Below are 22,465 nucleotides of genomic sequence, written 5' to 3'. Positions count from 1 at the left end.
CCTCCTACCAAGCCTTCATATCAATGGTTTTGGGATACAAGACATCTGTGTCTTCTCCATCTACAACATAACACATAATAACCCCTATACCAAGGGATGTGGCAGTAACTAAGGACGGAAGAAGGAGGCCTGTGGGTATTTCTGACCTTCAGTGTTCTCTTCTCTGAAGGAAATATCTGTTATGACACTTGGCTGGAGAGAGAAAGAAGTGTAGTCACCCAGCCTGTGGTTAACACGTGGGAAGGAGGGGGTGGGGATGCTTCCCAAGCCTCCCACTGTGCTCATGTAGCTCCATTCCATCTTTATGTCAGGCTGAAGTCACAGCCCATTATCTTGCCCTTAATTTTTAAAACTTTCTGCTGGGTACAATTTACTTTGGACAAGGGATTTAAGTGTGTGTTTACAACCTTGCAGCAGGCTTGTTTGTCAGCTACATGAGCAAAATAATCTGTGGACAGAAATGCTCCTGCAGCAGAATAGCTGAAAGTTAAACATGCTAGTGCACAGAGATGCACCACTTGTGTCACACCAATCAGCGACATGTGCTTTGTGTTACAGATGGTCTATTTCACATATTTATTTCTCTCTCTCTCTGTGAAAACCTTAGTGCTTGCTTTGATCCTTGTGTGCTACCTAATGACCTATGAAGGCACATTTTAGCAGTGAATTACAAAATTTTCCCTTTATAAATGTTAAGTGGCATACACTTTACTCAATGATTTGTTTTCAATTAAAGAGTCTTTTAACTAACATATAATGCCACTGACTCTAGACAGCCGTGAAGAGTTACCAGAATATAATCTTACTTTGCACCTTTCTTATGCACTGGACATGTCTGCTGTAAAACAGCCCAAAATTATACTGAGACCACTTACACAGCTTAGCCTTTTTTGTCTTCTTTGTGGCTTCCTTGGCTGTGTATGTACATGTAAGAAACACACCTAGAACAAATAAACATAGTATCAGGAAAAAGGTGGGCTATCAACATCAGTCACCACAAGCTCCTCTGCATGAGATTTCTCAAATTTGAATTAACAGGGTGAAAACCTAAAATAGGAATATTCTCAGACACATTTAGGTTTCTACTTGGTGGTTAACTTTGCAGTCAAGATGGCATCTGCTGTGGGGAAGCTCTCTGAAAGGCATTAAAGGTCAGTTCAGTTCACACATTCATCTATGTAATTTACTATCTAAAGATGCCATGGAGTCCATGTGGTCCAGAAAACCACAAAAATATTTCCACAAGCAGTGGGAACTCTTTGTAATTGGTGCAATATGGATGTTAATGAAAAAATGTGCTCTGTGCTTAAAGCAACTGGGAATTTCGGGAGCCAAAAATTCTTCTTAATAACCATTTGGGAAGGTTTTTCTGTAATGTTGTGCTGTGACATTTCACTCACTGGTGGCAGCAGGTGAGGGATACTGGGCAGCATTACAGTCTGTGGGTGGTTCTAGGGTGGCATGTCCCAGTAAGGGTACCCATTTTCTTCAGTAAGCAGGATTATGACTTGAAAAGTGTAAAAGAGACATTTGCTGTTACTTTAAAAGTTACATCCCAATATATGCCTGTAGCTTACCATGTTATGTTTACTTGCTAAGTGATAACATACAAAATCTCTTTATTCTCTGTGCTTATTTTGTAAGCATTGTATTATGGGTAATTGATAACTTCATTACAAATATCTTGACTTTCCTATTCACCTTTCCCTTCTCTGAGCTTTCAAAGGGAATTGAAACTCTCTATAATGTGTCAGCTGATCCTTTTATCCTTTGCTAAACTAATATTACTAGAATATGCAACAGAAGTAATTTCCTTCTTTTATGCTCTTCTCCCCCTAGACTGATTGCAGAGAGTTTGTAGACTTAATCACACCTAGAACTTGCTCAAAACTTAAAGCAGTCTCACACTGTCTGAAGTGACAGTGCAGGGGGCAGTATTTGGGCCTTTTGTCGCCTGTGCAGTTGTGTAACCAAGGCAAAATTGTAGTTAGTGAAAAAAAGGGAATGCATGAGTGGAAAATAAAGTGCAATATCTCAACTACTTGGAATGTTGCAGCACAATCTAATGTGGGGAAAGTAATCTGTTAATTTATGTAGAAGAACTACATAGATGGCTGTAATGTGAACTAAGAACAACTGTCCTGACAGACTTGAGGATAACAGCTAGAGGGAATATTGCCTGGGAATGTCACAGCCAGTGTGTTCATGTAAGATGAATTGCAAGTTCTGGAGTTTCTACATGTTCCCAAAAAGTGAGATCCTGTCTGACTGCCAGGGGAAAGAAAATAAGACACATTTATAACCTTTTGGTACCATCTTGTTCATGGAAAGAACAAGAACAGGGAGAATTGAAAGAGCTGATTTTTCTTTAGAGGGCATCTTTACATTACAGGCACTTTTCAGGCCCACCTGATATGGACTGCATGTAACTGCTCATATACTTGGAGATCTGTGCAAGTAATTAATATTTTTTCTATACCAAAGCCAAGAAGTTTGTGTAGCCCGTTTCTGAAAAGCTGTGCCAAGGCTTACACCTGCCGCTGAGAGCTTCATCAGCCATGGAGTCCAAAGGGAAGAGAAACAGTCAGTAGCGACTGGGCATCCAGGATGGGAGAGTACAAACCCATGAACTACAAATTGCAGCACATCAACTGTACTTACCAAAGAAGGTTGCAATGACTGTGGCCTTCATGGTGAGTGAAGCAAAATCTGGATACGTCACTAAGGAGCACTGAGAAGGAAAAGACAAGTACATCAGGCTGTACCTACATTTGGAGGTAAGGCAGATGACACTGAAATGCTGGGGACAGAGGGACTGTGTGCTCTTCTTTAACCTTTCACAGTCCTCACATGCGGCATCCTCTTATTACACTTTTTAGAACAACTGATATCCCCAGAGGAGGTGGTGTTTGGGCTATCACACTGCCATGGAATAATTTTTACTTCTCTCCAAAATTTGTCTTTTGCTCCAGAAACCAAGATTTCACATACTTATTTCAGAAACCAGCGTCAGGAGCGGGCACGGTGGGCATGGACATGTTCTGACATCTACTCAAATCTGTTCACTGCTCTTCTAAGAAATGATCAAAGAATCGTCCTTTCTGCACATCAAAGCACACCAGGTAATCTCACATAGATAAGGGGAACATAAATCCATTTACTCCTGAAAGATGTTGCATGAAGTATTTTGCAATTGTTCCATCATTTGTGAGCCCAATTACTGATTTCTTTCCTTTTCTGAGGATGTATATGTGTGTACTTATATGTGAGCACCTGAGATTAAGAGGATTCTGTCAGAACATCTGGAAAACATTTTTTCTGGGTCTGCATACATGGTTCATGACCCCTGCCATCCCTGAAGCTCTTGGCCAGGCTACAAGAATTCAAACTTATCAGAGATAACCCCTCTCAGCCCCTCCTGAGCATCACCTGCTGCTTTTGCTATTATTTCATGATTCTTGAGGGAATCCGGTGTTGGGCACTCAGAGTTAATCATAGTCATTAAAGTACTACATGATATTTGACAAATAGAGTAAAAAGTCTGAAAGGGAGAATATATTTGTCTGTTGTACAGGGTGAATATCAAGGATCAAAATAAACTTGATCTTCAGAGAAACTTATTACATGCTTACAAGGGGAAAGATTTGTTAAAAAAAAAAAAAAGAAAAGAGCTAGCTATCCAGAAAGAAAATAGGAATGTTAAATAAGAATGCTAAAGCTGGTTATGACCAGGGAAAGCAAGATATCTGCTTCCTGGAAAAATGGCAGATTTAATCTGATTTCACATAGCAATTCATATACTCAGAAGCAGGGCTGTGGTAACCCCAGAAAGAAATTTAGAGAACAAGGAAGATAGAGGAGAGTAAGAGAAAAAAATATCTTCATTCTGTCTTCATATAAAATGTTTCCATATTTTTACTTTAATTGCTCTTCTTTTTCAAGCAAGCCACATGCTATGAATGAGGATGACTAAAATAGTATGCTAATCTAAACTGAGTTCAGCCAGTTCTGGCTCTATATAATTTATAATTCTTTTTACATAGAGCAGATCCACCTCTGATTTTTACTTCTGTGCTCCAGCTGGAGAACTTCAAGTGCCAGGGCATACTAACAGTGTCACTTCCTAAGAGCACAATGTCTTTCCTTGGTGATCTCCTGGAAAAAGGTTCCTGCTAGGCTGCTAAAGCTGAAAGTGGCAGAGGTTTCTCAGAAGCCACTGAACTGAATCTGGGGGACATGGAAAGTGGCTCAACACAGTCACTGTGTCTTTCTGAAGAATGTGGGCAGTGCAGTGGGGGTGACCCCTGGTTGTGCAAGCCATATCAGCAAGAGCAGTTAAGTGGTGATATTCTGCTCTCATGGTAAGTTTCTATTAAAAAGAGTTGCCCATCTTTTGGAACAAAAATCCACTTTAAGCATTTCCAGAAGTTTATTTCTACTGTGAAGCTGTTAAAAGAAATAGCACCAAGATGTAGAAGAATGCTCAGAGAAACTTAGCTCAGATGCTTTTCTCCTTCTTTTATGTTTCAACCCACTAACACATCAGAGGTATCAAACAATTGCTCCCCTTCAATGAATCCTCACTTTAAGCCAATCACAGAAAAAGAAGAGGCAGAAAAAGAGTTGCAATTCATTTGCAGAACTACCATGCACCATTAAAGATTATACTGACACTGGCTTAGACTTTGCAAAAGACATCTTAATATGAGCATTCCCAAAATTTGCGGTGAATAAATTCAGCATTGGCATTTTTATTTAAAGTCAAAAAGATCTGTGGGAATTTTTCGTGGCAGTATTTGGCTTGATGCTGAGATGTTTTTCATCACCAGTTTAATTACAGCAGAAGAGGTCTGAGATGGTAAAGCATCCATGTAAAATCTGGCTTCAAGGGTGGGCTGCTGTGTGTTGTGTGGGGAGAGTCCAACAGTGCCTAACTTTTCCTGTCTTACAAAACATATAACCACCTGTATCACCAGGGCTGCACAAGACTTCCCACTGCTTCCTGGAGGCCCTGCTGTCCCCAGCCCTGCTGTCCCCGGGGCATGGCCAACCACCCCAGGAGCCACCCCAGTCCTCTTGGGTGACAGCACCCTCGGCTTGGCTGCAGTTTCATTCTCTGCCTAGTTGGCTGGTGGGCATTTCTTGTCAAGGTAACAGAAAGTGGGCTTTTATTCCTAAATTATTATGAATTCACTGTGGAAAGAAGCCAGTAAATCTAAAAGGATTTAAGACTTAAAGCCTGTCAGGGGTTCAGCTGAGTTCAGCCAATCCCTTAGCCTGCAATAACAGATGTTTATCAACAAGAAATACTGGAAGCATTTAGACAAGGCTGTTAGATTTACTTAACAGCTTTGTTGTCACAGCTAAACAGAAAAACATCTTATTGTGGACTCTGTATCTGTGTTAGTGCTAGTATCCTCATGGAAATAAATTGTAATAGTAAAGAAACTTGGGTTTGCCACTATAATAATTTCTACTATATTTTTACTAGTTTTTGCCACTATAATAATTTCTGCATATCAGGAGAAATGCACAGACATCCTGTGACACAGCTCTGGTGACAGCACTCCAAGGGGTGGTCCTGGCCCTCAGACCCTGCGCTGTCACATGGGGAAATGCACAGGAGGATTTACATTGCTGCCTATTAAGTATCAGGCATAGAAGCTCCAGGCTTTCTGTAGTGGTAATCTGTGTGCATTCATTGTTTTTGGGGCCTAGGGTGTCACCTGATTTAAGCTGTGTGAGATCTCCTACACTGTGCACTAGTGTGGCATCTGCTCCTTCACACTGCTAAAGGGAGCAACAGCTTGGAAAAAAGCAGTGGGTTTTTTTGTTCCTCTGGGAAGGAAAGGGAAAGCAGGGCTCCCATCCATGCCTACAACAGACTTTAGTCTGTGTAGATCCACTGAGAGGCTTGGGGATGTTTTATCTGTAGATCAAGAACGACACTTTGCTATTAAATACAAAGTTGTACTTCCTTTGTTCCTTTACAAAATTAATAGATCCCATTAAAACAAACTGAAAAGTTTCTGCTTTGTACTAGTCTGGAGCATGAGTTTTGCTGAGACTTCTCCTAATTAGATTTCTGTTAAGGCAGTATTTACAGTCCCAGTCAGAACTGGGAAGAAGTGACTACACACTATTAAATCTCCTCAATTGTATGCTGGATCTCTGTTTATCAGAGTACCTTTTCCCATGTAAATCTTTCAGACTGTCATAACAGCAGTTACCTTTATGCCAGAGAAGCTATTACATATGCATTACATTAACATGTGCTTCAATTCCTGCTAAGTACAAATGTAGTAAGAAGTACCTCCTTCTGTGTTTCCCAGAGCTGCTGATATTTTACCTTTTAAAGTCAGAGTCCTTTTTGAAGGAATGTTGATTACTTTTTCCTGACCACAAACACTTGAAAACTCTTGAATGTTAGTGAAGAGACAGAATTAGCAAGCTATTCTTTCTGTGTATAAAGTGAGATTTTTTATACTGACCTTTTATTAGCAACTTGACTTTTATAAAGATTGGAGAGAGCTGCTATGTACTACAAACAAACAGATGGTTTAAATGCACATAACTGTCACTGTATGGCAAACTGCAACATTTTCTGGAGGAAGTGCAGATTGTAAGTCCTTGATTTTTGGTGTCAGGCACTGCTGTCCGTTCCATGTGCAAGCTGAAATTCTTTGCTAGTGCCATGTGCTTTGCCTCTGCAGGAGTAAGCAGTTTATCTCCTGTAATCTCCTGTGCCACAGAAATTAATTTGTATACTCTCTTTGTACCACAATAGTGTGTGTCATTGTTTCCCTTTTCAAGGGGTTCTAATATCTCAGCAACACTGACACCATAAAGAAAAACAGAAGTGGACTTTGTCTGAAATCTATTTGAGCAAGTAGCGTGGAGTTAGCAGCAGGATCTCTAAGCACTGTGGGTTGAGTTAAATATGTGCCCTTTCTGGGAAAATCAAGTGGGCTTGGTGTAGGTGTGAGTAAACTGGTTCAGATAAACAAGAGCTGATCATAATCTTCTAGAGGAAAACGTTTTAGATTTCTTTTTTGTTGTTGTTGTTGTCGCCTTTTTTTTAATTATTGTTTAACCCTTTCTTTGTTTCATGCTCATACTCTATACCCATGGTATTGCACCTTGTTTGGCAGTGCAAGAACTGTTTGTTTTGGAGCACCCCTGGTGATATGACTAGCACTGGCCCCATGTGATTTTGTTTCACCCCCTTTCTTGTCAGAGGGATGAAGTTATGTACCCTCAGTGCACTGCGTTGCTCTGAAAGTCTGTACATTAAAAAAAGTATCTAAGTGGCTGTTTTTTGAAAAACTGGAGGAACTGAGTTTTGTTGAGACAGAAAGGTTGAATTGATAGCTATAGCTCATTATGGAGGCTTAGACTGACCTGTAGGTGTACCAGGCCAGGTCACAACATGTAAGATCCAAGGTGCTATTTTGTGAGGTGAGCTTGTCTGCATGGGAGCATAGACTTTACTCTTTGTGTGGTCTGAAATAGAATATATGCATCCAGGAATTTAAAAATATCATAGACTTCATCACCTGCTGCCATAAGAAAAGGTGAGTGAACACTCACCTTTCATATTTCTTCTGTGATGAGGAAAACATGGGTCCAAATTCCCTTAGGCCATGGACAGTTATCCCTGATTAAGGGTTCTCACCACTTGCTTCTTATGACAAGATATGGATTGTTGTGGCTGCCACATAATGTTTTAAATGGTGCCTGCTCTTCTTTATGAGGTTTCTGACTCTCAAGAGGGCTGTGGGGACTGCTGGCAGCCAGTACCTCTTGTGGGGTACCTGTCAAGTCACTCTCAAGTCATTGAAGTGAGGTATGGGTGGATTCAGAGGTCTGAATTCTCCCTAAGTTGCACCTTGGGCACAGGAGTAATTTTTTTCTGAGGTGGTTAAACAAATGTTTATATGCAGGTTGGCAAGAGGAATTTAGTTCAAAATAGCTCTCATTCAGGTAGGTATAATGAAGAGATGATATACCTAAAAATTTAGAGACAAATAGAAACATGTAAGCAGCCCTGCAGTACTCATTTTGTGTTCATGCAATGCCCTGAAATTAAAACATAAGTTTGAAGTAACAGTGATGATGACTTCTCTGCTTTCCACAGAGCTCTTTCAGAAGGTAATTTATTTAAGACTAGAATGTGATTCAACTTGCCAGACCTTTCTCAGAGCTTAAATAAAACTGCAATGATTATACATTTTCATCTGTCTCAGCAAGAAAACCATCAATTATATTGGTCTGACCTGCCCCTTCCAGCAAAGGAAGAGATACATTTAGAATATGTCACCCACCCACAAAGAAAATATAATTTGGACTATCTGGATTATGATTTCTTTGGGGGCCATTACACTGTACTTTCCTGGTTTCTGCTAATGTATTATGCTTTAATTTTTCATTTTGATTCACAGATTTCATGCCTCATTGGGAATTGCTGTTTGCTTAAACCTGTGAATCCCTGTCCAGAAAACTTCCTCCCTCTGTTCTCCTCCCCACCATGGCTTTTGTCTGCTCACGTATCTGCCCCACTCACTCTCAGGCAAACTTTTCCTACTTTTCTAGTTTGACTATTACTTCTGCTTAACATCATTCAGACCCCAGCCAGGTGCCATCAATCTCTGGCACTGCAATTTCCCCAAGAAATAGAGAGCAGAGGAAAGTACTTGCAATTCAGCCTTGCCGGAGGGCTGTGCTAGCTTTGTAGCATGAGATTTGTGGCCACATTTCTTTCCTTTTCTTATTTTTTTTTTTTTTTTTTAGAAAATGTGCCATTTTCTATTTCCAACAGATGGTTTAAACAAGTCAAAGTGACTTTTTAAAGTGCAATACATGGTTTCTCAGATTGGATGCACAATAAAGAGCACTGAGTAACCATGCTATTGTGCTGCCTGCAAACTAAGAATTAGTGTTGTGTGTCAGAATTCCCCTGAAGGTACATATTTAGTCTAAAAGCAAAGAATTTCTGTTAAAGGCACTGAAAAAGCTGCACATAACCCTGGGGATAGTTTTGGAATTTCTGTAGCATGTTCAAACAAAACAACATTTTTTTTTAGGTGGAAACTTAGAAGCAGAAATTTAGAGAAACTGTAGGATGTCTACTCTCTGCTTAAAGCTACACATAACCCTTTACTAAAAAAGTGAATTATATGTCTAGATCAAAAGCCAAACTCATCCTTAAGCATGCTAGTAAATTTATATAACAGCTCACGGAAAACTTTTATTGATCCAGTATCTCCTACAGCTAGTATTACTAGTGATGTCCCATGCCAAAGCCAAGGACTGGTTGGATAAGGATTCAGAAAACATTTGTAATTAAAAAAAAACAAAATAAACCCCTGGAACTACCCTGGCATTTAGCACTTGTTTGAAGTAAGGTAGGAAGCAATGAAATTCATTTATGTCTAGTAATGACAGCTTGATCAAGGAAATATCTTTCATGAAAGGTCTTCAGCAAATCAGGAAGCATGGGAATGCTGTAGAAAGCATTTTGAAAAGCTAAGCTGAAATTCAGTTCTGTGGTGGAAACCAGTAAACTGAAGTTAAGAAATTAGTTTCACTTTTGCAATCTCTTAAAAATGATAGTCTCATGCTCCTTGCACTGCATAACATTTTCCTTTTTATATTTTGTACTTTTCAAAAGTACATTACTTCTGTTTGGAAATGTTTTCTCCAAGCCTTCTCAGTTAAATATCTTTCTGATATCTTTAGCTTAGAAAAAACCAACCTGTGCAACAAGGGAGGTTGTTACCAAATGCAAAGCAGAAAACAACCCCAAACCACCTTCCGCCCCTCAGTCATCTTCTACTGCTGCTTTGTTGGGACCTCCCAATGGCTTGCCTCCTTGCAGGGTCAGCTGCTGAGGGCCAGGATGCCCGGCCCCACATCCCAGGATGTTCTGCATGGCCACGCTGCCCATGGCCCTTCCCAGGCAGTGGTCATTGCTGCCTTGGCTTTGCTACAGACTGCTGGTGCTGCTCTGCAGCCCACTGCAACCCAACAGGGGCACTCAGGCTGATGTCTCTCACCTGATGGGGCTGTTCTGGGGAACAGTTTGGAAACTGTGGACCAATGAGTAGTGTTTCCATTTTTTGATGACTGAAGAAGACATCTCAGGGCTCCAAGCTGCTTTTGGGAGGAAAGTGAGCTATGGATTGGAATGAGTGCCAGCATTATAAATGAGGCTATTAGGAGTTATGCTGGTTTCCTGAAGACATGCTGTTGGTGGAGGTGCTGGTGAGAGACATGACACGGTGAGGGCCAAGCTGTGCAGCCTTATGGTCTGAGTGCTGGCAGCCCTTGGCAACTGGCAGCACTGGTCTCTCTAACATATGGGTCATGTGGACAACCTGAGGAATAGCTAAGCTTCCAAAACTACATTCCTCAGGATCTGAGTGCCCTGGAGGGGAAATGAAAAGCTAGAAAACATGGTGGCAGAGAAAGTGGCCTTCAGAGCCCAGTCCTGGATACTGTGACAGTGTAGGTGCAGCCAGAAATTGCTGAGAAATGTATCTTAGAACCAGGCTAACGCTGTTTTACTAATTTTGCATATTAGAGTATTTTAAAACCTGCTGTTTTGCATAGAGGTGGATCACAGGATTCTGTTTCTGAGCGACCAAGATCAAAAAGGGAAACCACTTGGACTTGGAGCAGGAACTTGTAATTTGTGGTCTTTTGTTTTGAAAACAAACGAAGCCTACAGTCCTCAGTATTGCATAATCTACTTCCATGCTCAGGAATTTTGAACTTTGGCTTCAGGAGATTACCATATGAGCTTCTACTTCAAATCTAATTATTGCCTAACCTATGTATTTCTTTCTACATACAGATTTCACCAACAATAATAGAAGATGTAGACCACAGAAGACTGAGTTTCTGTCCCAAATTACCACCTATTCTGAGATGCAGTTTGGTGGAAAGGCTTTCTCCAAAACAGGGTGCAAGTAGGCTTTTATGACTTACGTGGTGTCAATATTTGCCCTTATAACATTTGTACAAAGTTGCTCCGTTGGATCTACTCTAAACTTCTCTAACCTCTCACCCCCCACATCCGGACACTCCTCTCCTTCCCATGCAGCCTCATTTCCAAACAGTCTCTTTCTTTCTGTGCTTCATGTCCTAAAACTTCTTCAACCAAGCCCAGAAGGACAAAATTTTCAAGTGTTGGAGATGCATTGCAGAAGAGGTGAGAAGGATGGGCTCCCACCAAGGCAAGCAGGATGGATTCCCATCATCCTCAGCTGGCTGGCAGCTGTGAAAATAGCCCTGTAGTCAGGGAGTGCTTACCCTTTTGTAGCTCTGACTCACTGACGTTGTCCACAGCCAGAATACACAGCCCTGCTGCCAGCTTTCCTCTATGTCTCACCCCTGTTCTATGGGCTGAAGGGTAAATGATGTATTTGGGGGAAACAAGAAAGAATGGAGCCTTCTGAGTCCCTAAAGGAACCTGGCAGGGAGATGGAGAGGCACAGACATGGCCGTGTCCAAACTTCCCTGTAAATGTGTGATTTTTGAGAGGTAAAAATTTCCACAGTTTTGTGTACAAGCCTGAAGGTGTTGGAAATCCCCAGATCATCCTGGTGGGGACATTAAAGGACTGCATGAAGCTACACAAGAACATTCAGAATCTTCCCGAACATTTTGGCGCATGTGTACCAGTCACTTGGCAATTCTGTGCCTTTTTCATATGAAACAGGCTGCCAGCTGAAGGACTGCTGGCTGCTGTGTTACATGTCTTATATTTACAAAAATATTTTATAAGGTGATAGGCTGAGCAACAGTTTACAAGTGCAAGCTGAATGTATTTTTTATATCTGTGTCTGTGGGATGTTCAGTAGAATGAGGCACATAAAGGATAACTGACACAGATTGTGTACTTAATGTGCCACTGACCTCTTAATGCACTCTGAAGTTCTGGAGATAAAGCAAAGATGGGATGGACTTCATGGGTGCTAGGAAGTCTGTTCAGCCTCTACAGCAAGACTGATGTTAAGAACTGCTTAAGCATAGATAATTTGAATGGACCAGAGATGGTTATAAATACTCTTCCAAATGGGAATGTATTTCCAATTCAGGAAATGAGATATAGATTTGGGTGTTCTGCTTAAAAAGGGAAGGAAAAAGCTGCAGATAGTGGTTTTTTTTTGGGGGCGGGGGTTTTTTGGTTGGTTGGTTGGTTTTGGGTTTTTTGTTTTGTTTTTGGGTTTTGGTTTTGTTTATTTTTTCTTTGGTTGGTTTTTTTAAATTAAAATGAATTTTCATGAGAAGTATTGATGCTTCCAAGCCATTGGGAAATTTTCTTTCTGATCAACACTTTCTGTATGTTTGGTTTTTTTTTCTCAGGCCTCAGTCACAGAAAAATGAGCCCAAAGAGGAAAGGCAGCCCAAGACAACACAGCTAAGTCCTGCTGGAGAGCAGAACGGAGAAGATGGCAAGAGAGATGAGGGGGAGCTAGCTGCAGAACGAGGGAATGGGCTCTGTTCTCTGCTGGCAGGGCACCTGCAGGGGATGTGGTAGCAGCCCTCAGACAGCACTAAATGTAGAGCTGCCCCAGAACAGTTAGGTGCAGAATGTTTGCAGAGCCAGAGCAAATACTCGGGTAGCTAGCCCATGAGTGCCATGCTGCCAGGACTGCCCAAACCTGGCAGCTCCTGGTGTTTGCAAGGGGCAGCTACACCCACACAAGCTGCAATCACAGCTGGCCAGTACAGCTGCCCCACTGGCGCCTTTGGAGCCTACAGAATTTCAGTAGATCCTGGCTTCTCTATGGGCCACTGTGCTGGAAGAAAAGTTTATCAGTTCATGCTCCCGTTGTATCTGAACAAGCCCCTTCACATCCCTCTTTTAGCATCAGCTTGCTTTCCACCGGGCATTATCACAAAGCACTTTTACTCCTGCCCTGGGCTCCCAGCGCTGCCTGCAGCCCCTTTGAGCTGGGGGCTTAGAGAGTTCGCAAGGGCAGCGCAGGCTCTGGCAGGACAGACAGGCAGAGTTTAATTTCCTAACAGATACAATCTGAACAGCCACAGATTTTCTGGGCATTTCTGCACCTTTCTGAGCCTCTCATGTGGCAGCAGGAAGCTGTGCTGCCTGTGCAGCATTTACCAAGGTTTTCCAAGAGGGAAATGTGCAGCAAATAAAGGAACTGGGATGCAAAAGAGTGGCAGCTGCTTTAGGACTGTTAGAGAGGCTCTTTTACGGACGAATGAACCGTCAATTTGTAGTAAGACATTGTTTTCTAAACATAGCATGAAAACTGTTATCTTGCCTGGCTGGTCATTAGAAGAGAGATAATTATAGTCCCTGTGCGACAGCCGGGCCCAGAACAGGGGCTGCATTGTCCCGGGTCCCAGCTGAGCTCCGGCACAGGCTCCCCAGGCAGCGCTGGGACAAGGGGGCTCCTTGTGCCCCGGCAAGTTCAAAAGAGGAATTGAAGTGCTCTAAGTAGGTGTTAAGCACCTATTTCTCTCCCCGACTCTGGATTTAAAAATCTACTCCACAAGATGTGGAGGGCAGATCTGCAACTACTGCAGCTGCGTTCTCCCTGCTTTTTGTACAATGCATGCTATGATTATTATTTTTCTTTTATTAAAAAAATCAAACCCCAAACCATCACTTTTGCAGTTCTATGTTTCTGTTTTTCAACACAGATTAATGGAATCTGTATGATGGACAGGTTTTCAGAAGGAAGGACATATTATATGTTCAGCGTCCACTTCCTGAGCCCTGAATGAGAAACCTAAACCTCAGCTGATGCTGCAGCAGGCTGGAGGAGTCCTGGTGTGTACCCACAGCTTCAGGGGGCCAGGACATCCCTCCAGGACTGCCAGGAATTTCTAGACTTTTGTTTTTCATTACCCATGCAGAAAAGACCCTGCCAGCCCAGCCAATTGCAGTGGACCAGCACACAGCTCTCTCCTCTGGCCCCTGCCCGTGCCAGTCCCACTATAGGAGCAGTTCATGTCTACAAGTGCCACAGCACATTTTTTTTTTCAGGAATACAGTCAGAGTTGCAGGTAGGAAACTGAGTTATCACTTTTTCTTGCTCATTTCAACCAGGTGCCTTAAATGACTTAACTATCAACACTTAAACTAAAAGAGAGTAGGTTTAGATTAGATATTAGGAAGAAATTCTTCATGGTGAGGGTGCTGAGGCACTGCCACAGCTTGGCCAGAGAAGCTGTGGATGTCATGTGAAGTGTTTTCTAACTAGAGTTTTATTTGTGGTTCAGAGAGGGAAAGGGAAAAGTTCAAAATTCTCCAGGCAGACCAGATACAGTCAAGTTTTTGATGCCATTGTTACATAAACATTGGTTTTATTTTTAGCAATGTTTTCTAAGAAGCAATGGCCAGAAATAATAAATAATTCCGACATTTCACATGAAGTAATTGGCCTGTTTTTCAGCTTCTGTGTTCACTGTGGCTCAGGTAGTGCCCTTTTAGAAATACTCCAATTAATTTTGACAAAAAGGAGTGTAATAATTAATTTCCTACTACTTCTGTGAAAGTCAGTAACTAGGTGAAAAGGGAACACCTTATTGATGCCTCCTCAAAAGGAAAGGCTTTTGTATCATCTTATCCTTATAGATAAAAGAGACTCCAAGAGGAGTATCTTTCTTGCATTCCAAGTGTGAGGAAACCTGGTGTTGCTAGTAAAATTGCTTGGTTCAACCACTCAGTGGTAAGTGCTGCTATTAGACCACTAGGGATAGTAATGTCTTACATTAAGTAAAGGTATGAACAATTAAAGTCCAGGTTAAGAACACAATATTACTACTTCAGGTGGAAACAAAGTATTGGCAGTACATTCAAAAATATTTCTTAAAAAATACTTTTTATGTACTGAATAACTAAAAGACAGGAAGTCCTTTTTATCATCCCAGTGAGAACAATCCCAGCAACTCAAAGGATTAAGCAAAACATGCAAGCAAAGTAAATCTGTTTAATATAAGATACTTAGTATTTGAAAATCAATGTGTTTGTAATGCAGTTATTTTTGCTTGAGTTCTCTTTGCATCTCTGAAGGAGACCAGTCTTACAGTCACAACTGTCGTTCAAGTGATGAACTGAGTAAAGTCTGAAGAATATGGTAACACAGAAAAACATAGATTTTCTTTGAGTGTAGAACAAGAATGCAAAATGTTTTTAACTTCAGGATGTATGTAGGAAAACACAAGCTATAAACATATACAACTCCATGGCTTTTCTCAGTAAAATGTATTTTAAAAGACATCTAAACAAAATTTTCTCTGTGTGTTTTCTTGTTGTGATGTTTTGTTTAAAATTTGGAGGGGTTAGAGCAAAAACAGTGTGCTCTAAGGAGGATTTGCCTCTGTAAAGTGTAATTTTGCTTTTTGCTCTGAATGTGGTGTAGGTCCCATAAACTCTAGAATATTAGCTAGAGTTGATATTTAGCTTGGGGCATTTGGTTCATGTTTGTACTGGTTGGAGAGAAATCACATTTTGAAGAGACTTATCAAGACTCTAATCTCTCTGCAGAGAGCTGAATGGCTGTGGCAGGCTTGACAATGCTATTCATTTTTGGAGCTTCACCACCAAAACAAGCACTCAGCACAAAAGGATGTATGGAGTCTAGGCTACTGTACTGTTCACACTCTGTATCGATCCATTACCAAGAGAGTTCACAACACAGAAACACACATCCCTGGAATAATACCATTTTCCATTCTGTGCCTTGGAGATTAGTGTTCCCCAGTATCAGGTCGTGTTTACTAATGATACAAAACACACCTTCCTACTGATCAAAAAGAGTTTGTGAAAAAGTCTTGAAACCAAAACAGTTTTAAACTGAGGAACAAGTTGCATTGCCTATCACAAACTATTTGAACAGAAGGCTTGAATAAATGGCTATTGGTGTGTGGCTTATATACATCATTCTTTATCACATAGTTAAGCCTTCGCTGTTCAAGCAGTGAGTATATGTGTCCACTTTAACAGCAGGGGCTTAATGCTTTCATAAATACTTTATGAAGTATATAGTAAAGTACAGTTTCATTCTACATTTATGTCTTCATCTTCTCAGGTCTTTGATCCTAAGCACACAGCTGGAATGCTAAATAAAACATTATGTCCCTACAGTTCCCAGCACTGAAAATATTTAACTATTATCAACAGGCAAAAAGCACAACTTCCCCCTCTCCCCGCTAAATAAATGTAGCAGAAAAACAATATCAGAATTACCTTGCTTGAGGTGTGCAACTTTTTATTCCTTTTCTCCACACAGTATGAAAGTGGGTTTTTTTCCAAGCTTTTCTGTATCCCAAACTCCAGCCAACATTATTCTAGAGAAGGAGAGGCGGGCAGCAGAGGGAGGCCTGGACACCTTTTTTCTTTCAGAGAGGAGCTAATCAAACATTCCCATCAAGCTCCGAGCTCTGTGAAAGGCACATTGCTCTCCCCCCCCCCCCCCCCCTCCTTCCCTCTGCTCCTCTCTCCCTCTCTGTCTCTCTCTCTCTGTCTTTCCCTCCCGCACACACGGACTGCAGAGCTCCTTACACTGATTTAGCAGCTGAATTAGGCGGTCCTATTTTAAATATACATTCCCTCCCACATATTTTTGGTAGGGATTTCTATGCTCCTTTTGCACTAGCCTGTCAGATTTGTCAAGTTTTTCTCTTTTGGGAAGTGAAGCTTTACTCAACTGATGTTGTGGTTCATTTTTTTTCAGTCTCCCCGTGCAGTTCAGCACTGTGGTGAAATGACTAGAACTAGTAGATGAGAGTAAACCACACAGCCTTGAAGATTATAGCTACCAGTTTAGTTAGATGCAGATCAGGTTTAAAGAGAAAAAAATGTCTTTTGAAGAGACAGACTGTGATGCCTTTACTTATGTGAATAGCATCGTATTCCCCCAGCAGTTTCCCTGAAGACAGAGGATTAGTGACAGAATAACTCTGCAAGTCTGGGCACAGAGAAGTAGAAGTATTGCATGAGGGTTCTTTCTGATGAAGTTGGATGTGAGGATTTAATAAAATGCTCTCAAAGGCTAAAAAGCTGGTACTTTTTAAGTGTGACCTGGCCAAATGAGATATACAAAAGGACTAGTTTCTTTAAGTATCTGTATGCAGATGTCCTAAAATTCTTAGGTAACTTTAAGAAGAAAAATGCATTAAGATAATGAAGATCATAGCATTTATGGGATTATCACAGAAAGTGCTGGTATCTTGTTCCAAGATACTAGAATGTAAACTGTAATATGCAATTCTACTTAGGTATTTGGAAGTGTATAGATAACATCCATGGCTGAACATACACTGTTTAATCTAAGATCATTATGGATGAAAAAAAAATTAATATAAATACAGGAGATTGACTTCAAAACACACATTAGAAAGAAATGTAATTCCTGATTTAACAGTCTCCTAAATGCCTTTAGTTCAAAGGGAAGGTGATTACCTGGTACTTGTAAATATCTGCTCCAGTACCTGCAGAAACTGTGTAACAGCTCAGCATATTAATACACAGTACAATATCAAAAGTTTATCAGCAAGCTCCAACTGTGTCACTAGGATATAATGATCCATAATTCATTTGATACTCTTAATACAGGAGCTCTGGCTTGCCATGGTGAGTCCATGCAAGGCAGGATGCACTGGACTGGCAAAAACCCTCTTCAGACAGCAAACCTGTTAGCAGTTCTACCTAGAAGATCTATGGAAAAACCCTGAAACTCCCCCCCCCACCCAGTGCCCCACATATTGTTAATTCAAGTTAACAATTTCAGAATATTATCACCTTTTTTATAAGGCTTTGTGAGGTTTAATTATGCAGACAATGAGGGACAAAAGGACCAAGATCTTAGGACTGCAGGTTTAGAGGTACGTAGGTAGAAGGGGACAAATATCTAACTACTGGGGTTCTGTAGCTAAGTGGCTATGTGCCACTTCCCAGTGCTGGTGAAAGACTGAAGTCTCCATGACAACTCCTTACCTGCAGATGCTGATAGATCAAAAATCTTTGGGCACAGACCTTCACTAGTCTTTAGCCACTTACTTTCCATGCAAGCAGCTTATTTTCAGAAATCCATGGGAATCTATGTAGATGCTGATTTGCCTGTATTGCTTTACAGTCTCAGGTCAGTGGGTTACCAAGGAATCTTGATCTCAAACCAGTGCAAGTGAGAGGACTGAAGACTGAGCTGGCAAACCAAACCATGGCTGGGTGGCAGAGGCACCTGCAGAGCATGCAACAGGACTGCATCAAACCAGCTGGACTGGTGTTGTTGAGTGATGGAACTGAGAAGGCAGACACAGGAGATGATTGGGATGATGGTACAGGCAAAAAGTCCTGCTGAGGTTCAGCTCCTGCTGCCTGTGTCAGCTCACTGAGGGTTGTAGCTGTTGGCATGTGGAATGTTGTCAACAAGGCATCAAAGCAAGAGCAACAGGGCATGACCAAGGTCATGCTGCTTTGTTGTTGCTGCAGGGTGGCAGTTTTACAAAAGAAACAGCTGATAGATCCACTTTTCATTTTCCATGGATGAATTATCTTATTTGTGGGTAAATTATACCACGGGCAAGAAGCCAGCATGGTCCTGGCAGCACTTTGCTCAAATGCAGTGGTGTGAGAAGACAGCATTGTTGCTTCCAGAAACACAGCAATGGTGCAGCCCTGTCCACTCTGCACCCACCTCACTCTCCCAGCCTTGCTGGCTCCACTCCTGGCTCAGGGTCAAGAATGCTGCCAGTTGGGTGGCACGTTTCTGCATTGCTGCCTGAGAGTTAACCTGGCATCCTGGAAATGAGCATCCCAGGAACTGTGGAGCAGAAACACTGAGTAGGCAGAAAAAGAAAACTATCTGGTTTGTTATTATTCAGGGTATTCAGCCTCTCATTATCGATTGTAATGGAGAACTGAGGAGTATCAAAACAAAAGACTGAGGAGGGCACTAACTGTCTCTTTTTATCACAACATTTCCGAGTGCCGTCGCCTGTGCTCTTTCCTGACAGAGGCAATTTCCAGCCACCCAGGAGCTGACAACACAAAGAGCAGAAACAAGAGGTAGACCATGTTGAATGGCTCTACTTTGGTACAGGGATTTGCCACAGGGAAAGATTTGTTTGCAAAAGAGATGGCTGTGCAGTCAGGAAACCACTAATTTGAACACAAAAGGTATTGAACATGATTGTCTAGGGGATGGACAAGTGCTCCCTATCTGTATGTGTTCATGCCTTCCACCTTTGCTTCGAGTCTGAGGCCTCCACCTCAGTTAGTTTTCTGCTAAATCTTAGTAGTATTTGTGGTAGTAGTTTTTAAGTTTTACTGTGCTCTATTTTCATGTGCATGTTAGTTAAAGTAGGATTTATCATGATCCATTGAAACAAAGCCTGAAAGCAAAAGAATGCAGACCTCTCATCTGTCCCCTGAAGCAGCCGGTGAATAAGACCAGCGAGTCAGAGAGTTGAGAAGGTCCTTTAGTTTTTGAAGAAAATGTAGTGACCTACTCAGATATTAACTTCACTCTGGAAGATAAAACAGCAGAAAGAGAGATAAGATGTATGTAGGCAGTGTTAGGTCTGACAGAGGAGATAATCTGGCCAAGACTCAGTAAGGAAGTTTCGTATTTTCAAATAGAGGCAGCAGCAACCTGGAAGACTAGACACTTGCTGATAGAGACCTTAGTCACAGACCGTTAAATAAATTTGCATTTTGAGATCATCTGTCATGCAGAATTTTTAAGGCACTCAGTGTTTGTCACCCATTGCTTTGGGTAAGAGCTAGGTGGTGGCAGCTGAAAATCTGACTTCACTAAAGGGAAGCTCACTGGACTTAATCTAATCCTCATTAAAATCTGACTTCAACAATTTTTAACAAAGCATTTTTTAACAACATAACTAGTGGACTTACATATTTCAGCCAACACAAAAATGTAGGATTCCTCATGATTCCCTCTCTCTGCATGCAGTCATTCACAGGTAAATGAAAAAGGGAAAATCTGCCCTATTTTGAAATGCAATTAACTCACATGTTCTGGGTTTGATGCTCACCAACTGCTATGGCCCCTGATCTGAGAAGAGGCTACTGTGGGGGAACCATCAGAAAAAGGTGTAGTTTTGCACTTCTTGTGCTTACATGTCTAAATTCAGTCCGAGTTCATTACTGACTTGGTCCATTATCTTTTGATCATAGCTGGCCTTTCTGTAGTGATTCACATGAATAGGTCAAACTTTTGTTGAAAGAGAAAGAGAGAAATGTTTTACTGTGTAATAGGTTCACAGAGTAGGTCAAAATCTAAGTGAAAGCAGAAGATGGTCATTTCAAAGGCCATAAATTGCTTCCAAGAGGTCTGTGCAAAGGGCTGACAGGCATATAGATTCAGGTGTGTGCACCAGTCCAACCCATTCTGTTCCTCTCCCCAACACTCAGGAGGAATTTCTGGTTCTGCTGCTGTAGGCATAGGCAAAGAAAATACTCTTCAGGTATGTTATAAAACAAGATATGCCTGCACAATTTTTAGAGAAATCAAAACTTTGTCTGGGAATTTTTTCTTACTGGAAGGTAGAGAGTTTCTCACATACCAGATCTTTGTCCCATTGTGGGACCCAAAGTGCACACTGCTCATCGGGCATGAGGCTGTGACCACTCTTCTAAAACCATGGAATCATTTGCTCTCCAGGTTATGAACAGGAAATATATAAGACCCAAGACTGAACTACCTGGCTTGTGATAATTACACAGCAAGTGCTGAATGTACCTGCTCAGCTATCAGGGCGGGCTTAGTAAGGCAGTCCTGACTGCATGCAAGGACAGAAAACACAAATTAAATGATTTCTGCAAGACAACATGTAGCTATGCCACATTGAATCCCATCCAGGTGCTTAGACGGAAAGGAAAAAGTTTTCTGCTCTCAAGCAATTACCCTCGAGCCTTTTCAACCAAATACTACCACAGGAATCAGAGAGCAGAATCTTACAACACCCCAAGATGTCACGCACAGCCTGGCAGTGCTGGCTGGCTCTGTTCAAAGAGCATGGTTGCACATGTTAGAGTTAACTCCTAACAAGTGGAGTTCAAATTCTGCAGTTTTTCCACATTTCTCAAACTCCATTAAATAAAATCATAACTTATGCATTATTACACTTAAGGCAAATTCTTCTTAAAAACCATTTATACCTAAAAAAAAAAAAAGTCAGCGACAACAGAGTGGGAAGTTAGTGTAATTGTGATGGCAAGGCAACTAGGGGGTTAACATTGTTTGGCTTTAGCTACTTAAAGCACTTATATTGAAATAGGCCTAAGGTAAATAAAACAACCAATGTTCTGTAAGGCTTATATAAAGTACATTGATGTGTTTGTCTAGTTTTTGAGAAAGGTAGGGAGGCTAAATTATGTGTGCTGTAGCCCTTGCCAGCATCAGAAACATCTTTAAATAATTAGAGCCATTGGGTAGCCAGGGCTCTGTTTTCACTTTTTTATGAATGAGGAGACCTCATGGGCCAAATGAATGCATAATGTTGGCATGCTTGGCTAAATGGATGTATACCAAACTTACAGTGTGTAAATATGAAAACCACACTGTGTTTCTCAGAGAAAATGGCAAAGGCCATGTTTCCTGAGACTCTGGAAAAGCTGGGCTCTGTCAGTAAGTCCCAAGTCCCCAAGGCTTTGTGTGCCTCAGACTGAAAAAAAGTGACCAAAGATGACAAAATCAGGCCTTTCAGGTTTGCCAGGGCAATGTTCAAGAGAAAGCTGATAAACCCCTTATCCTGGGTCTTCTGCAGTATATGGCACGGGAATGGGGTCCTGGGACCTGCTATGCCTCTCCCAACTGGGCAGGCTTACAGGCTTCAGGGATGAAGATTTGTTGTGGGGAATGGGAAAGGGACCCTTTTTCTGTGATTGACTTGTGAAGAGCTTGACTCTTTCCAGTTGAACAGTGACCATTTTAACTGTCATGGATTTTAATTGTTGGGTTTATTTTAAAGCTCTGGGTGGTCACTTTCGACCTTGCCAGCCTCTGCAATTATCAAAAGACATTAAAAAAAAGTGAACTTGGTCTTGGAAGGAGAATCTAATAAGGCATTTAAGCAAACTCAGAAGTTACCACTTCCTGTTCAGTGTTTGTACACTCTGAGAGCATTTTAACATGTACTGCATTAACACTTGACATGCAGACAATACTAGTTAGGACCAACAAGTCTGGTGCATTTGCTTATAGTTCTTGGACTGTAGGAGAAAGAAGTAATGCTCAGATATTGCTCTCCTTTAATTATTTCAAGATATATCTCTATAGGAAAAAAGAAAACAGGTGGAGGATGTACTTGCACTTGAAGTGCAACACAGAGCTTTCATGAGCATCAAGAAATCTTCATTATTTTCGCCATGCAGCTGAATCTACCCATACTTCCTATGCCCCATATTCCCAATGCCTGATTTAGAGCAGAGGTTGCCACAAATGCTATGTTGAAACATAAACAA

The 22,465-nt window shown here is 41.3% G+C and overlaps 1 protein-coding gene and 1 long non-coding RNA gene across 4 annotated transcripts in view; one reads left to right on the top strand and one right to left on the bottom strand.

Moving 5' to 3' along the window:
- LOC115948220 overlaps nt 1-2,505 on the top strand; it is a 20,469-nt gene extending 17,964 nt beyond the window's left edge. Inside the window, exon 5 of the long non-coding RNA XR_004082065.1 lies at nt 2,485-2,505. This is a non-coding gene — a long non-coding RNA (uncharacterized LOC115948220). The remainder of the gene's footprint in view (nt 1-2,484) is intronic.
- The window catches only part of VIT (vitrin), a 53,844-nt gene extending 37,337 nt beyond the window's left edge, over nt 1-16,507 (bottom strand). For all 3 annotated transcript variants that reach the window (XM_031059438.1, XM_031059439.1, XM_031059443.1), the window contains exons 1-3: nt 16,229-16,507; nt 2,662-2,731; nt 876-941 (exon numbers count right to left, since the gene is read on the bottom strand). In XM_031059438.1, coding sequence (XP_030915298.1) covers nt 876-941; nt 2,662-2,692 — 97 coding nt within the window. In that variant the 5' untranslated portion in view covers nt 2,693-2,731; nt 16,229-16,507. The remainder of the gene's footprint in view (nt 1-875; nt 942-2,661; nt 2,732-16,228) is intronic.
- Between the last annotated feature and the right edge of the window lie 5,958 nt (nt 16,508-22,465).

This window comes from Geospiza fortis, unplaced genomic scaffold (genome assembly GCF_000277835.1).
Source record: "Geospiza fortis unplaced genomic scaffold, GeoFor_1.0 scaffold41, whole genome shotgun sequence".
Taxonomy (NCBI): domain Eukaryota; kingdom Metazoa; phylum Chordata; class Aves; order Passeriformes; family Thraupidae; genus Geospiza; species Geospiza fortis.
The sequence above is the reverse complement of the archived record's forward strand: the minus strand, read 5'-3'. Positions and strand labels throughout refer to the sequence as shown.